This window comes from Suillus clintonianus (genome assembly GCF_016758775.1).
Source record: "Suillus clintonianus strain FC179 chromosome Unknown DEU56scaffold_117, whole genome shotgun sequence".
Taxonomy (NCBI): Eukaryota; Fungi; Basidiomycota; class Agaricomycetes; order Boletales; family Suillaceae; genus Suillus; species Suillus clintonianus.
The window spans coordinates 113252-128654 of NW_024539341.1; the positions used below are offsets into that span (position 1 = coordinate 113252).

Consider the following 15403-nt stretch of genomic DNA (forward strand, 5'->3'; position numbering starts at 1 on the left):
CCATGGGGATTGTCTGCTGTAATTCACTGTTATGTTCTTGTGCTCTATGTACGTGTCCGGTGTGCGTTTCATTATCTTGGTTTATGATTACCTAGTTTTGTCTGTAGACTGTATGCGAGGGGTGTTATGAATGTGACATCGAGCGCTTGTTTGGATCGAAGAGATGGACTGACTAACGAAGCACTATGCAATTATCATCTTCAATGCTACAGTTAGGGTGCCATCGCAGTCTACATATGTAGTATCACTAAAACCATACAACCCGAGTCAGTTCACGGATACTTGCAAAACACGTCGATGGAAAACGAGGACTTACTCGTCCATAAGCCAATCATTTAACGGGAAGAACACTGCAAATATGACCCTGGCAGGTTCAGTGACCTTGTAACGTTCATACGATCTGTGTGTTGACCAGAGCAAGGAAACCAAGAAAGGTTACATAGGAACAACAAAAACTTCAGTATACCGTCGAATGTGTGGCAATAATACACCCACTCCTTAGGTGCAAGTGTGTGTGTTGGGCATTCCAATTTTAAAAGTAGTTCCGGATTACCCGAGCCAGGCGGCGGCCTGTGGGACGTAATGATAATTTCGACGTCTGGATGCACCACCGGCGGGCTAGGTTCAGAAAGAGCATACTCAACGTACCACTTCCCGTCCATTCTCATATAAAATCGCAACAGCCATATACGTCCTTCAGGGAACAATATGTTCGATCAGCGTGAAAAAAACAAGCCAAAAGACATGGGCTACATACCCTGGACGATAAATTCTGCTGAAAATTCCTGCATAATACGCAGGCGTGTCTGGAACTTCTTAAAGACCAAACGAACAGTGTAGCGGTTTTCGGCCAGTCCATCCCGGAGCACCTCAATCTTATCTTGCGGACAACCCAATATGCGTCTCGAAGACTTGTCCTTGGCTGACAGCATGCGGTTAGTTAACTGACGCTCTCTCGGGACATTGTGGACCATGCACGTACGATTAACGTTGTCCCCCAAATTCAGCCGCATAAACAGATCGTGGTCGTTAATTATCAAGCACGCAAGTCGTAAGTCGGAAGAGCAAGCAGGCGAGAATTCGGAAATGAATTTAGTGAACGCCCAAAGGACTTCTCGCCGCTTTTTTACGATCACCCAATACAGCGCTGTGTGGTCTTCGATGTTGCGTTGTTGCAGGAGGTCGGAGAACTCTGCTGCTGGCAGAGCAGCAGCGCAGGAGTCGAGGATTGGCCCGACAGATGAAGGGGTGAGATCTGGAGAGGAGACAATTCCTTGGATGCGAGAGAGAACTATTGCACGACGCTTTTGAGTGGATTGCAGGAAGGAAAATACCGATCGTTTGCACTGGGCAAAATCTGCTGGTATGGACGCAGAAATTGCATCGTACGTGGGAGGTGGGTTGGAGACGGACGTGGTGTCATCAAAGACTTCAGACTTCGTGGACATTGTGGAGGAGCAGACATAGGAGACGGAGCTTTGAAGTATTTTTTATTCAAGAAAATAGGGGCCTGCCACGCATTAATGAAGTCATGACGGTGGCATGCGAATTCTGTTCAATGATAGTCTTGCCAGTGCGAAACGAAGTGAGTGACTTAGCTACCAATAATTTCTTATCAGCGAACCACCGTCAAAGAAACTAACAATGCAGAAACAGTCGAAGAGAATATTAGCTGACCCATATATTGCAAGACTGGTTTTAAATAGTGGGATCCAGGTCCTGAGGCCTGAGACTCCCCACCGTGCTATATCATATTATAGAGGTTTTCACGAAGTGCTAACTTACTTACATTTACTGGTGTAGGCTCCTTACAGCTCCCACGCTATCCTCCTTCAATACTCTAATCAACCTCGCTGGATCACGCTAAGGTTTTGAGTGGTAGTGGGAGTGGATTATGGATGAAGTCTTTGTTGACGAACCATGATTGAATATCGAGAACTCATCTGAGGACATCGACCGCATTGTTGATGTTTGTTTACGCGTTGAAACGTTGAAATCCAGTGCACGTGCCTTTGGGCGGTCTGTCTTGTCAGGCCTCGGCACACTCACAACACAAGATCACCGTCAACCGGGAGACTGTATCAATTATTCAATCCATCGCACATATATATACTGTCCATAAAATATCGTCTCAGTTTTTTCCTTTTCATGTCGCATCTTCAGCTTCACGTGTTCCGCGTCTACGCAGCTCTGATTCTAGTAAGTGTCTTGTTGGATGAGTTAACATGCAATGCTGGCGTTAGGGCTCCTCACTCGGTTTCAGGCTTGATCAATTCGACGGTACCACTGACTAGTGACTCCTTATCTGAGGCTGTCCCCACCGGGTAGAGTGGGACTCGAGGCACAGTGAGTAGACACTGCTCGCCAATCTTAATACGTTTTTGACGTGTTCACTTGATTTCAGTCCTTGATTGATTTGCTCGTGTGCCCCATGGCACTTGTCTTCAGTCACATTGATATTGATCCACATATGCAGCTCCGCAGGGATGATCACTTAGCAACGTGAAGAGGACGAATATGTGACTACGCAGGAGAGCAAATTTCCGATTTGCGGTGAACAGGAAGGACCAGTCAGTCCTTTGGGTGCAGAGAGTGATCTCATAGTGTGTCCGATGTCACACGTTGGGTTATGTCGCCGCCCTCAAACTTGAAGCTAACAGGTTCGTCATCGTTCAGTTAGCTAATCACCGCTCACACAACAGAGTCGACTGTCCGACTTACGGTTAACAGAGAGGACAAGTCCTTTGAGCGCAGTGAGACAACCAGTCATGATGCGCGGTCATTTAATGTCGGGTTCTCTCGCTGCGCTCAAAGTTGAATCTTCGGCATTGTTCGGTTGGCGTTGATCACCGTCCTGAATCGTTCGGCACGTCCATCAGCGAGGGGTGATTTAGCCGAAGTACTGGACGTAAGTTGATGGAATTGATATGTCAGCGTCAGTCTTCCTAACCCAGTTTGCTTGTTCCAGGTCACCAGCTTCAACGCCAACGATCACAATCGTCTGCTGTTACCCCTTCTATGCTTCCTTGCATCCAACGCATGATGATGATGCATCGTAGTGTATCGATATCAACAGTATAACAACGGTTTTACAAAAAGCCGATAATCATTCCTTCGATTACTAGTTTGCCAAGGCTTTGTCTGAGACTACGCTCATCCTTCCTGCTGTGCGCTTTGCCGGATGTTTTGTTTGTGCCATTCGTTTATTTTCCGTATCTTCCGTTGACTTTTTACCGAGCTAGCTCAATTGAAGCTTCCTCTGTAGCTTCAAGTTTATGCAGACGTCCATCAAGCCCGAGCAAGACACAGGAGTTTGGAAGGTTAGGCATTCTACCTGGTGGGAGATCAGGTATGGATCTGTCATCTGGTCCTTTGATACACAACACTCTCCTGCCCCCCGTCTTGATTCCTCTCTACCTTCTTTACGCTTGTCATCCAGGCGTCTCCCGCAGTTCTTGTCCGATGCTCAGTCGCGCAAGGCCTCCAAGACCAGAGTCATCGTGGACCAGATGAGAGCCACTCCCATATCGAGCAAGAAAGGCAGGCCTCGTAATCTTATCTCGCGTCTAATTTGAAAACATTCTCTGGTATCCTCCTCCTGCCAGTGTAGATGGGCGAACATACATAAATAGTGATGCATACAGGTTTAATGGTGCGTCTGCATCTTCGTGCTTTCATTTTATTTTACTCACTATCATCTGTAGATGATCCTGCAACGACCGAAATGCTCATTCGGAGAAACCCATTCGTCGCCCACCACATTGATCGTCCATCCATGTAGCACCAGGGTGTCTGCGTGGTGGATCAAAGGAACTGACCATGTGCCTTGGCCGGTTTTACAATAAGTTTTGCCACTGGTTCATCTAGTGATCCACATCGGTTCACCATGTCATTGAAGCTGTTCTTAAATTCTGGGGGATACTCATACAGATTCACCAAGCTTAAAACATGCTTCCGATGATGCTTCTGTTCCTGCGTCGCACCATTCCATAATCACCATCCACATGCCCACAATGCTAGTCTTGCTGAGACCTAGATTATGGTAGAGAAACTTGCGATATCGTCTTCTAGCACTGGGCAGTGTCAGATTCATACTTGCCCACTAGATGGGAATGGGAATGGACCTCGAGGGACGCAGTAAGTACTTAAGCCCATGTGTGAATAATACCCATGCAGTCAATTAATGCTTCCATTCTTGCATCACATCGCAGCTCTTTCAAAGTCCCATCATGATCGGTCAAAAAATGGCGGATTTATCAGCGCTCATCACTCGTAGAACCCGCTTTATCGATTTCTATAAGTATAAGCATGCAACCTCTTCTCAGAGCAGCAGGCCACACATTCCCTCATTGCCTACTCTACGACTATCCCAACGTTTCACAATAAGTTTATCTTTCCTCGTTGGTGACCATGACCCCGCCCCCAAACGATTTCCGGACATAGTGAGAAGATGTAGCCCTCTCTCTGGGCTCACTTGTATATGCTTATTATGCTGCGCGTACGCCCCCCCAATTTGACCATGGGTTAAGCCCTCTAAAGTTTCTCCTCCTGATAGCACAATGCGTAGAGGGGAAGTGTCACTATTCGGAACAGCTCCACGGGTTCTGCATTTGCGTAGCCCTAGCTCTAGTACGTGCCTTGTTGAATGAGTTGACTTCCAATGCTGATGCTAGGATTCCTGACTCGACTTCAGATTTGATCGATTCGACAACCGACTCCTTATCTGAGGAAGTCCCCACCAGGTAGACCGAGTGGGATTGAAGACGCAGTGAGAAAATATTGCTAGCCAATCTGAATATGCTTTTGATACCTCGACTTGGTTTGTTTCAGACCTTGATTGGTTTTCTTGTGCGCCCCATGGCACTTATATTCAGTCACGTCTGATATTGATCCACATGTTTCGGCTCTGCAGGGTGATCACCGGCGTCGTACAAAGACGAATAAGCGACTACACGAGAGAGCAACTTCCCGACTTGCGGCGAAAAGGGAAGACTAATATTTTTGGGGCAACGAGAGATCTCAGGATGTTACATCCATAGCCGGGGTTTTCTCGCTGTCCTCAAAGCGAAACTTGAAGGTTCGTCATCATTCAATTAGCCAATCACCGCACACACGAAAAAGTCGACTACCCGACTTGCGATGAACAGAGAGGACCAGACCTTTGAGTGCAGCGAGAGAACCAGAGACGATGCGATGTCATTTCATTTCGGTTTCCCTCGCTGCCCTCACTCTTCTGAATCTTGAACATCGTTCGGTTGGCGCTGATCACCGTTCTAAATCGTTCGGCACGTCTATCGGCGAGGAGTGATTTAGCTGAAGTACCCGACGTAAGTCGATGGAATTGGTATATCAACGTCAGACTTTCTAATTCGGTTCACTTGTTCTAGGTCGCCGTCTTCAACGCCAACGATAACGATGATGCCTCAGTGTGTATTGACATTTCCGACAATCTCTCAATATTTCATTCGAACCTCATCTCTTCTCGCTGGTGACTTTCCAAATAATTACCGTACAACTGATTAACATTCAGGCTGGCAGTCCGGAAACCGGACATCACTCTGTGCGCTCGCTCGCATATGTATATTGGCCTCTCTGTGTGCAGTTGACTATGTATGTGCGACATGCACTTGTCACAATTAAACTACCTCGCCATTCATCACACATGGTCCATGGACGCTTAATTGTACTCTGGAACTTGGGTATAAATTGTTATAATACTTAATAATACTACATTGATGAATACGTGCAGCGCGACTCAATTATTGACATCCCACTTCGGCATTGGTGGCCGGTTCAGGAACCTCAGCGACGAGAGGAACGTCCTTCGCAACCATCGACTGCCCTGGTTCATAGTCTGAATCATTAGAGCTACTAGAGGTAGACTCTTGTGAGTCAGCTGCACGAGGTTGGGTTTCTGCCTCAACAGTACTGTCTGATTGCGAAGGCTGAGCAGTACGTCGTTTGTCTGATTGATGAGGGTGTCTACGAAATGATTCAAAAAAATCGAAAGGTGAGAGAGGAGAGGGAGGTGGTGGCGATCCCGATAAGTCAGTGAATTTTTCAGCTGGATTCTATAGGAAACGTCAATAAGAGTAGAAGTACCTGTACAGAAGCGACACGCACCTTCGTTTTTCGTTTCTTAGGAAACAACGGGCGTGTCAACTTCAAGCACAAATGATTGCGACGACTGCCGTTTGTAGCTGAGCTAATCGTATATTCTTCGGTGAGGGATACATCACCGAAAGCAGTGAGTGTGTGCTCGTCGTCTGAGTCGGTGGCACTACTGGTGACATCCGACTCGGCGCAAACATCGTTGAAGGACGAGAGGCTGTGGAGAGGGCGCGGGCTCACGTGTTCGAATGCGGTATATTTAGGCTATGCGACTAGTCAGTGGAGAGAAGAGAGGGGACCAGGAATACTCACCATTGGTTCGCAGACGGCTAAGGATTGAAGAGCCCAACAAAAATCTGCACATTTATATTGCGCATGTCGTCCGTCCACAGCTAAGGCCTATGTGGACTGTGCATGTACCTGACTGGCCACAATGCATAGAACACAATAGTCGTCCCCTCTGTAGACCGAGCGTCATTGCGTCAGACGCTCAAAGCAAAGCCAAAGCACTGACACAAAAGGGGATTCAAAACGCGTAAATAAATATAAACAACACGACTCGGCGTTGGCCCGATCACCCTTGGCAGCACTTTTCAGTGCTTCCCACGGTCTGTCAGACCCGGTTCTTCTGCAGGACACAACACGTCTCTGAGACAACCCTCTCCTAGGAGGATCTCCCTCAAACCCTCGAGAGTCACCTTAGTACCCTCGTCGAAGGGTTGGTTCTGGTTGTCGTCCTAGAGCCTCCAGCGTGTTATCATGGGTCCTGCCGCCCTCGAGCCACCAGAGCACCCTCGTCGGAGGGTTGGCTTCCGTCGCCCTCAAGATAATCTAGAGCCTCTGGTGCTCCTCGCACTTGTATTATGTTCTCCCCTTGCCCTTATGTCATATCTCCAATGTTTTTACTCACCTATGTTATATTATTGTATGTTTTCTCGTCACACCTCATGTTTTTTTTCCGCCGGAGTTATGTTTGTAGTTTGCACTTATGTTATTCTGATGAAACATATCATCATTCTAAAGGTTCATAGCATTTTCAAACATGTTCTGAAGTAAACGAGAGCAGGCATTGGAGCTGCTATACTGACATTGTCAAAACAAGGTAAACAACAAGGTCCATAGTAACATAAGTAGGGTATGAGCGCATATCAAACGTCAAATTAAGATGAAGGCCCAGGGTGCGGAGAGTTGACTGGATCTCGACTGAATGATCGCCGTCCAGTGTCATGATGGGCATAGTCCGAAGATGGAGCATTACGGACGCGATCCGTCCATCTGGAATCCTGGTATCAAGTCCTGCCTTGGGGGTACCCACTGTCACGGTAAGCTCCTCCACCAAATGCCCGCCGCTCATCAAGATCATTGCGGCGAGAGTATCCACTTTCACGAGCATAGTCAGGACCAAGTACGGGACTGTATCGACTTGGGTATGCATGTCCGCGCTCACCACGAGCATAATGGTCATCACGGTGTACCTCCAAGGCCGGAGGGCTATCCCGCATGGTGAAGTCACTGTTGGCACGAGGCTCGCTGGGTCCGTAATGGTTGTGAGGTTGCAAACTAGTATAGCGGGGGTTGTGAAAGTCACGGTGATAGAAGGCATCGCGAGGGTGGAGAGCATCATGCTCGATGATTGGGGTTTCTTCATGGACCTCACGACGACGCACAGCGTCGTGCATATACCATGGCTCGCGAGAATAACTACGAAGAGGCTGACGAGGGTCATGCAAAGTGTCGCGAAGGGCATGATGGAGAGTGTCTCGAGGATCACGGAGGACATCATGACGAGGCTCTTGCAGATTGCGAAGAGGGTCATCCTCATGAGGGTCGTTGCGACGGTTGTGGACAACCTCATGGTGAGGTTCCTGTGGGTGGTGTATACCCTCGTTGGAGTCTCCCTGGATGCCCTCGCTGGAGTCTCGCTGGTTACCCTCGTGAGGGTCATGAGGGACAGGAAGCTCGTCATGAGCTTGGTGTGGGGTATCTGGAGGGTCACGAGAGTCGCGAGAGTCGCGAACAGCAATGGGATTGGTGATTTGAGGTGGTTCCGGCTGATCTCTTACTGGCCTGCCATCCTGCATTACCTCCGAAGGCAAGTCTTCCTGTAACGTTTCCACAGGGACGTTATCTAAAGCAGGGGAGACGACACTCTTCACAGCCGCATCCATCTTCTCGCCCTCATCAACTCCAGATGCATCCGAGGGGCTGTACACCATGCGAAGAGCACGTTTCATCGTACCCTTAGATTCCAGCTCTGGTGATGCCGCCACACTTGATGACCCCACTGTCAATGGGGACAGAGGACCGCCCTTCATTGGAGAGGTTGTCGAAGTTGGTACGGCAGGCGCTTTGGGTTGCTTTGGTCGTGCAGCCTTCTTCCCCACTTTCGAAGTGTCAGTCTTCTCGTTGGATGGGGCTAGCTTCTTTGACGCACGCGATGTGTTCGTAGACTTCAATTTCCTCTTCTTCCCGCGTGCTTCTTCATAGTCAGTGTCAGGCTCTGCGGCAGCATTCTCCATGGCTGAAGAAAGTTCGATCACTTCACTCAGTGCCGCAGTCGGTTCTGGTTTTGGAGCAGATTTGGCTGGGCGTGAGGGCAGTGCAACAACCTTAAATGGACGTGATGGTGGTGGTGCAACGACCTCTACCCGCATGGTAGGTTTTCGGAACTTGCGAACAGCAGGTACCGCTGGATGATAGTCATCTGAGTCAGCGTTGGAGTCGGAATCATCGGGTGGTGGAGAGGCCTTCGTCACTTTATCGGCCTTCTTCACTTTGGTAGCTGCATTGCTAGGCTTGAGACGAGCTGGGCCGTGGTAGTCGGTGTCGCCATTAATAAACAGTCGTCGAGCACCGGCATGTGGACAGTCGGACGGAGGTGCTATGCCTGTGATGACTGGCCTCTCAGAGGCCATAACGGATGCTCAACATAACATTAGAATCATAATGTTCTTACAGCAACATAATTGACACTTACCTCGATGCGCCTTGTCGACTTTGACAACTTGCATCGTTCCTGACTTCAATGCCTCCACGAGCACCGCGATTTCCTTCTGTGTCAACGCCCCGATGCCCTTGTTCTTCGAGTTCTCGTTGTGAGCTTCACCAGGCAAGAGGCACTTGTGGGCCGGATACCCTCTGATGCAGAGATTGGCATCAGCAAGCGCACTGGACATGCCCTTCCAAGGGAAGTTTTTATCCCAAGCACACTTCCCCCCAAGCTGGGCTGGTGTACATTTAGTCAAATGGATCAAAAGACCAGCAACGTTCCGACATACCAACTTGTTTGATAAGTTCAAGCTTCACCCACTTCAGACCATCATCCCGCCCCTCAGGAGCCTGAGACTGATCACGACCATCATTTGGAGTCGAGTGGGGGGTCAATGGGTCGCTGTGGGCATCGTCATGGAACACTTCATCCACCGCAGCCAAGGATGAAATGTTACTGTTGAAGATACAGTGTCAGTTGTATCACAAACATAGTTATATTTATATTTTTACTTACTACACATGTGCCTTGATATGACCGATGATGGCATCATCGCTAGCACGGCATCGTGTCTGCCAGAACTGTATCTTGCTAAGTATGTGAGGATTTAGACGACGAAAAATCTCACCCCTGCAGCACCTGGCGTGCAATATGAATGGCCAAGTGACCCGTCTTCGTTGACCACTTTGCCACAGAGGACGATGGCCGCTTCAAAGCCAGATTTAGCGGAAGCAGACTCGAGCTACAATAACAAAATGAGGTGATGACAAAACTTCGGGCGAGATAACGTACAATCTGTATTACCCTTCGATAATGTTTCTGGAATCCCTGTCCGCGCTGAGCTATTGTTTGAGTAGATGATCCAAGGAGCGCTGCCTCCTCATGCATTGACAGGAGGTCTTGGTAAGAATCGGGATAGGCCTCTTTGAATTTGTCGTAACATTGAGTGCGCACAGTTGCACCTGTAAGGAATATAAATCTCCTATGGAACAAGATGTAATATGGTACTCACTAGGTGTGCCGCCTCCAGCTGGGGCCTCCCTGCCAATGCGTGCAAGTTCTGTCTGGATATGCTCTTTGAAGTAGTTGGCATACAAGTTCCAATAGTTAGTACCATTCACTGGTGCGTCCGCGACTCTTCAAGAACAAGTTGATCAATTGGGAAACAGGGAATGTGGTAGACATAGATAGATTGAGAAAGCATTGCTCGACTGCAGCAAACCCAACATCGAGCGCCGCATTCAACTCTGCAGACCTGCGTCCAGTAACCGTATGTCCCTCTTGATGGGTCACCGGCTCGTGCTCTTCGGGAAAGTGTTCGCAAAAGGCAGTGGCTGCACCAATGGCATTTGTTGAGGGGGCAGTGTTAGTCTGGAACGGCGTTGGTGGAATGACGTTTGTTGCTGGCAGGGGAGGCGCGTGCTCTCGAGGCGATGATGATGGGAGGATGGAATGTAGCGTGGGGCTCTAAGGAACATGTGCGAGAGGCCATTGTTTGACCCGATGAACTCGCAGGAAAACTAAAACCTGGTGGCGGTGCTAACCGGTTCAACTCCTGCGTGAGGAGGTGATGTTGGGATCCTCCAGGTAAAAATGACTGAGCATCCATCATGCTAAAGGCGTCAGTGGAGTTAGGATCCATCCATGGTTGTTCGCCCATAGAACCATAAAAAATGTCCTGGAGCTGTGCAGGAGCATGTGGAGCGGGAAATGGTGAGGCGTGTCGACTACTAGCCGCGCGGACCGTTAGCGATGACGTTTTGTTTGTTGAAGTACTGTCTGGCACCACATGGGCGAAGTTTGGTGCACCAGACTGCGCAGATACGGGATCTTGATCTCCCATAGTGGGGTTCTGAAAGGCCTGGCGGCGGATAGATGCCCCTTTGACGAGGCCAACATCCCGCTCTGTGGCCCTAAGCTTACTCCTCAGTCGTGAGGGAGTCAGCTCAACAGGTGGTGTTGCGCATCGACGACCACCACCAAACTGTTCTTGCATATAATCGAAGGTATCCGTGGATAAGGCCGCAAAGCTTGGGTGAGGAGACGATGGGATATCAGGGATGTTTTGGGTCATTTCTGCAGTATGTAGTCAGTAGTTGTCCATAGAAGAAGTACGTGAGTGCACGCCTACTTACCTGTATGTGAAATACTGGAGAGCAAATCTGATGGTAATTCGGAAGGGGCACGAAAAAAATACCAGTGCTCTGATACTTATGAGGCTGGTTTGAGCTAAAATGGGTCCCTCTGTGCGACGGTGATCCATGGTGTCATTCGGACTAAAAAATTTAGAATGGAGCGGTAGAACAGAAGCTAAACAAACGTACAAGATTAAATTTGTTGGGTTAATGGCCGAGATACACAAGCTCATGAGGGTGTGAGCGAGGGTTTGAGCGAGGGTTTGAGGAGGGTGTGAGCGAGGGTTTGAGGAGGCTCGGGAGGCTAGAGGGAGGTTCACATTGATGCTAATATGAATAACGTTAAGCACAAGTGACTTACTTTGCAGCCGAAGATACGGTCTAGACCCACTGTCAGTACCATTATGTTGGAAAGGCTGAAAGAATATTGAGGATGACCCGAATTTAGACAGCAGCGAATACAGATAAAGTTGAGCATGAGGAAGTTGACTTACTTTGCGGCCAGGGGCTTGGACTGGTGGTCTCATCATGTCAGAGAGGCTGAAATGAGCATTAGAAATCACAGGTGACTTACTTTGCGACCAATGACTCTCGAGTCTTGGCAAATCGAAGTGGTCACCAGGGTAATCAGAAACGGTAACTGTGACCCAAGACATTGGTCATCGCTGAAGAGGGTATAGAGAGTGGGGAAGTTGACAGAGGAGGTTATGGGGATGCTCGAGAGGCTACACTGCAAAATAATTGTTGTGACTAAAGATAACAATGTAACGCCGACTTACTACTACCGAGTTGGAATCAATTGAGATCTGATCCCGCATATCAGAATTTAATGTAGAATTTCGAAATGAATTGTGGTACTAACATGGTATCTACATTCCATTGGTTGTTATTATACTAGTCAGCGCGTAGCAGGCCAATGATCGCTTTCAGGCGAGACTCCTCGTAACGATGAGGTACGACTACCGAGTTGGAATCAAATGAGACCTGATACCGCACATCAGAAATTAATGTAGAATTTTAAAAAGAATTGTGGTACTAACATGTTATCTACATCCAGTCAACCTCTGAGACGTTTAGAAGGCCGATAATCGCTTTCAGACAACTCGTCGTCTATAGTCATACTTTGATCATCATATTCAGAAGTGGACGAAGACCGCGTGACAGAAGTTATCGGTGGGATGAGATCCTCGGTGTGAGTAGGGTGTGGTGGCAGAAATGATTTGTGCACAGCTCTAGAAGCTGGCCGGGGTGGCGGGCGTGACATTGCTACGACAGCTGGCCGGGGTGGCGGACGTGATATTTCTACAAAAACTTGGACATGTCGACGAATAGCAGAAGTTGTAGGATGAGGAGGTGCAGGAAGTGGTGCAGGAGGTGTTGCAGGAGGTGTTGCAGGACGAGTAGATGGTGTAGCAGGGCGAGTAGTTGGTGTAGCAGGAGGTGAGGGGAGACGACGAGGCCCTTTTCGGTCAATGTTGCCATCTGCGAATGCACGTCGCCCACGAGGGTGGCTTGAGCGATGTGATGGTGCCTCTCCAATGATAATTGGGTCCCTGGAAGTCAAGAGGCGTGAGCGGGCAGCATCGCTCGTGATGGCTCGGATAGTGAGGGTGCCTGTCTTGAGAGCGTTGACAAGGTTAGCACGATGACGGATGGTCAAATCATGTATGCCTTTGGTCCGCCTGAGCGTGGGTCGAATCTCGCCGGGCATCAAAGTCTCTTCAGGGTAGTTCACGAGGCAACATCCGAGCCGAGCTAGTTCATTGGGCAAGGTTTTCCAGGGGAAGTCTTTTGGGGAACGGCCATGCAGCGTGCCGCCAACAGAAGCTGAAAGAAAGTCAAGATTAGTGTAAAAGAGAACTGACGAAACTTACCAGCAAGCGCCGTTATGCCACCCATAATGCAAGGAATACCATCAAGGGCCTTCCATCCACAGTCGTGAACTTGTAGACTGGCAGTAACCTCACTAACTCCTGGGCCCTCTGTCGACACCGCCGCATCCACGAGCTAGAAGCGATCAGCAGAACGGATATGAAACTGACTGGGGACTTACGAGGTGAGTAGTTACAAAGAGTGCGAGTCTGTCTGCGTGGCGGCATCAACAAGGTGCGAGGGCTTGGATATGGTCATAGTCATTTTGCAAAGTACAAACAAGGTACGAGAGTAGATGCAGTTAATCGATAACACGCAAGAGAAGCCATAGAAAATCTTTGGGATGTCACAGGGTAATTTTCAAAAAAGCATTGAATGAGGATAGCGCCAAGAAGCTATGACTTACCAAACCTGGTAAATGAGCGCAGAACTTTAATTCATAACATAGTGTTGGCACCAAGCGCTCAAGAGGGTTGTCGAGGCTACTGCGGGCCTCCTGCGAGGTGAAAATCACATCTGTGAGCCAATGCGCTCGAGCATATAACTCGTACTGAATTAAACAGACAAACATATGGACATTCACTAGCATTCAAGGTGTCTAAACCAGCCTCATGGGCTCCAGCAGTACGCCCCATTGTGCTAACACCAAATTTTGAACAGGGACGCTACAGTTAATGGCTGTATTGTATTTCTCCAACTGACAGGGCAATATAGCAGTACGAACTTCACGACAACTTGTGATCTTGTTAGGTACCATTTTACAATTCATCTGCTTTCCCCTGTCATAATTCATCATGGGCCGGCGAGCAAAATACCTCACATTAGATGAGAAAGCAGCTGCCTCACAACAACATAGAGAATCATATTCTCAGTCACAAAGGTAAGCATTATATGTCTCTTGTCCAACTTTAATTCACATGTTTTCATTATCACAGAGGTAAAATAGTGAGGCAAGCTCAGAATGCTCGTTACTACGCCAAGCGTCATGGTCGACGTGGACCTCGTACATCCAAGATCATGTCTGAAGCACCTCTCACGTCTTCCTTGTTGCAATTCGCGGCTCTCCCCCTTCCCGATTCTTATCTCTTTCGCCAATCCCTTGCCGGTTCAAACTTGATCGACGAATCTGACCTTTTGCAATGGGACTAACCACCTCCTTACGATTTCCCCAATCCTCCCGACTCGCCAGAGGAAGAGCGTTTTACAAATAACATCGTCGATGTGATGCATGGACGTCATTTGCGGATCGAAAGGGATTCTTGTGCACAACGCACGGCCCATGTATAACAGGGGAGAGAGTGACAGAGTTCTCGAGGAGATTCAAGAGGCGCAAAAGAGTTTACTTACAGGCTGGGATGAGCTTCATACTTGTGTCTCACACTTGCAGGCATGCACAAGACACAAGATCATGGCTGAATGCCACTGCCAGTGGGTAGCACGAAGGATCGTGGTTTATCAAACGGAGAAGGACTCGCTAATTGCTGGGAAGAATCCATATGTCTAGACATGCGCACTAGAATACTGGGATGGAAAGTACACGACATTGTAGATAATATCGAAGATCCCTCATTTCATCCTCTCGGAGTTGTGTAAGTTGTCGTCCACGTAGGACAGCAATGATTGTTGCTAATACCCATACGCCGCAATCATAACCATTAGTTTGAAGAGGTTTGAGCTGCGTGAATCGTCAACGGAGGGCTTAGATGTGAGACATGTCGTTGACTTACAGTCAATGGGCGAGCTACCCATCCATCCATATCAATGTGAACATTTTTATCTCGTTGACGTGCCACCATTAGAAGTCGACAAACAAATTTCATGACATCCTGTAAATTTATTAAAATGAACACTGCACGCAAGTTAAAGTGAACCAACTTTGACATCCTGTTTCCAAGGTCTCCGTTCAGCTAGACTATCAAAGAGATGAAGCTCTTTTCTTGACAAGTAAATGATGCAAACGACCCAATGGCCAACATCAGATGGCCGATGAATCGGGAGAACCCACACATCTTTCTCCCAATAGCGCGTCCACGATGTATTGCGCCAGAGCCTATCATCAGCTGCATTATAGCGGATTCGAGGAAGATCGTACGTAGAGAAGACAGCCACAGCAGAATTGGGCATGTCCTTCTGCAGAACGGCACAACCGTTGATACATACGTCGTTGAGGAACGCTGTCGGACGAGCGAGAAAACCTATGTCTCTCGGCTCGAATACGTGGCAGGGGAAGCCTCCAGTTGACGATGTGGTTCTAGTAGCTACACGTCCAGGCACGATGACATGCGAGTCTTGAGAT

The 15403-nt window shown here is 48.5% G+C and overlaps 3 protein-coding genes across 3 annotated transcripts; 1 reads left to right on the forward strand and 2 right to left on the reverse strand.

The window, feature by feature from the left end:
* Window positions 1–2: 2 nt before the first annotated feature.
* On the reverse strand, window positions 3–1627 carry DEU56DRAFT_76435 (uncharacterized protein). Its single transcript, XM_041350896.1, has 6 exons — window positions 983–1627; window positions 758–922; window positions 496–694; window positions 317–400; window positions 174–247; window positions 3–108 (listed from the first exon to the last, which is right to left on the reverse strand). Exons 1-5 carry the CDS (start codon window positions 1446–1448, stop codon window positions 184–186), a joined length of 978 nt encoding a protein of 325 aa, XP_041203247.1. The 5' UTR covers window positions 1449–1627; the 3' UTR covers window positions 3–108; window positions 174–183.
* Window positions 1628–12292: 10665 nt separating this feature from the next.
* Window positions 12293–13436, reverse strand: DEU56DRAFT_917856 (uncharacterized protein; the record flags this gene model as incomplete). Its single annotated transcript, XM_041358042.1, has 4 exons — window positions 12293–13062; window positions 13110–13242; window positions 13289–13320; window positions 13388–13436. 4 exons carry the CDS (start codon window positions 13434–13436, stop codon window positions 12293–12295), a joined length of 984 nt encoding a protein of 327 aa, XP_041203248.1.
* Window positions 13437–13901: 465 nt separating this feature from the next.
* DEU56DRAFT_917857 (uncharacterized protein) lies at window positions 13902–14256 on the forward strand (the record flags this gene model as incomplete). The annotated part of the gene is made up of 2 exons (XM_041358043.1): window positions 13902–13987; window positions 14043–14256. The coding sequence occupies 2 exons, from the start codon at window positions 13902–13904 to the stop codon at window positions 14254–14256; spliced, it is 300 nt and encodes a 99-aa protein (XP_041203249.1).
* Between the last annotated feature and the right edge of the window lie 1147 nt (window positions 14257–15403).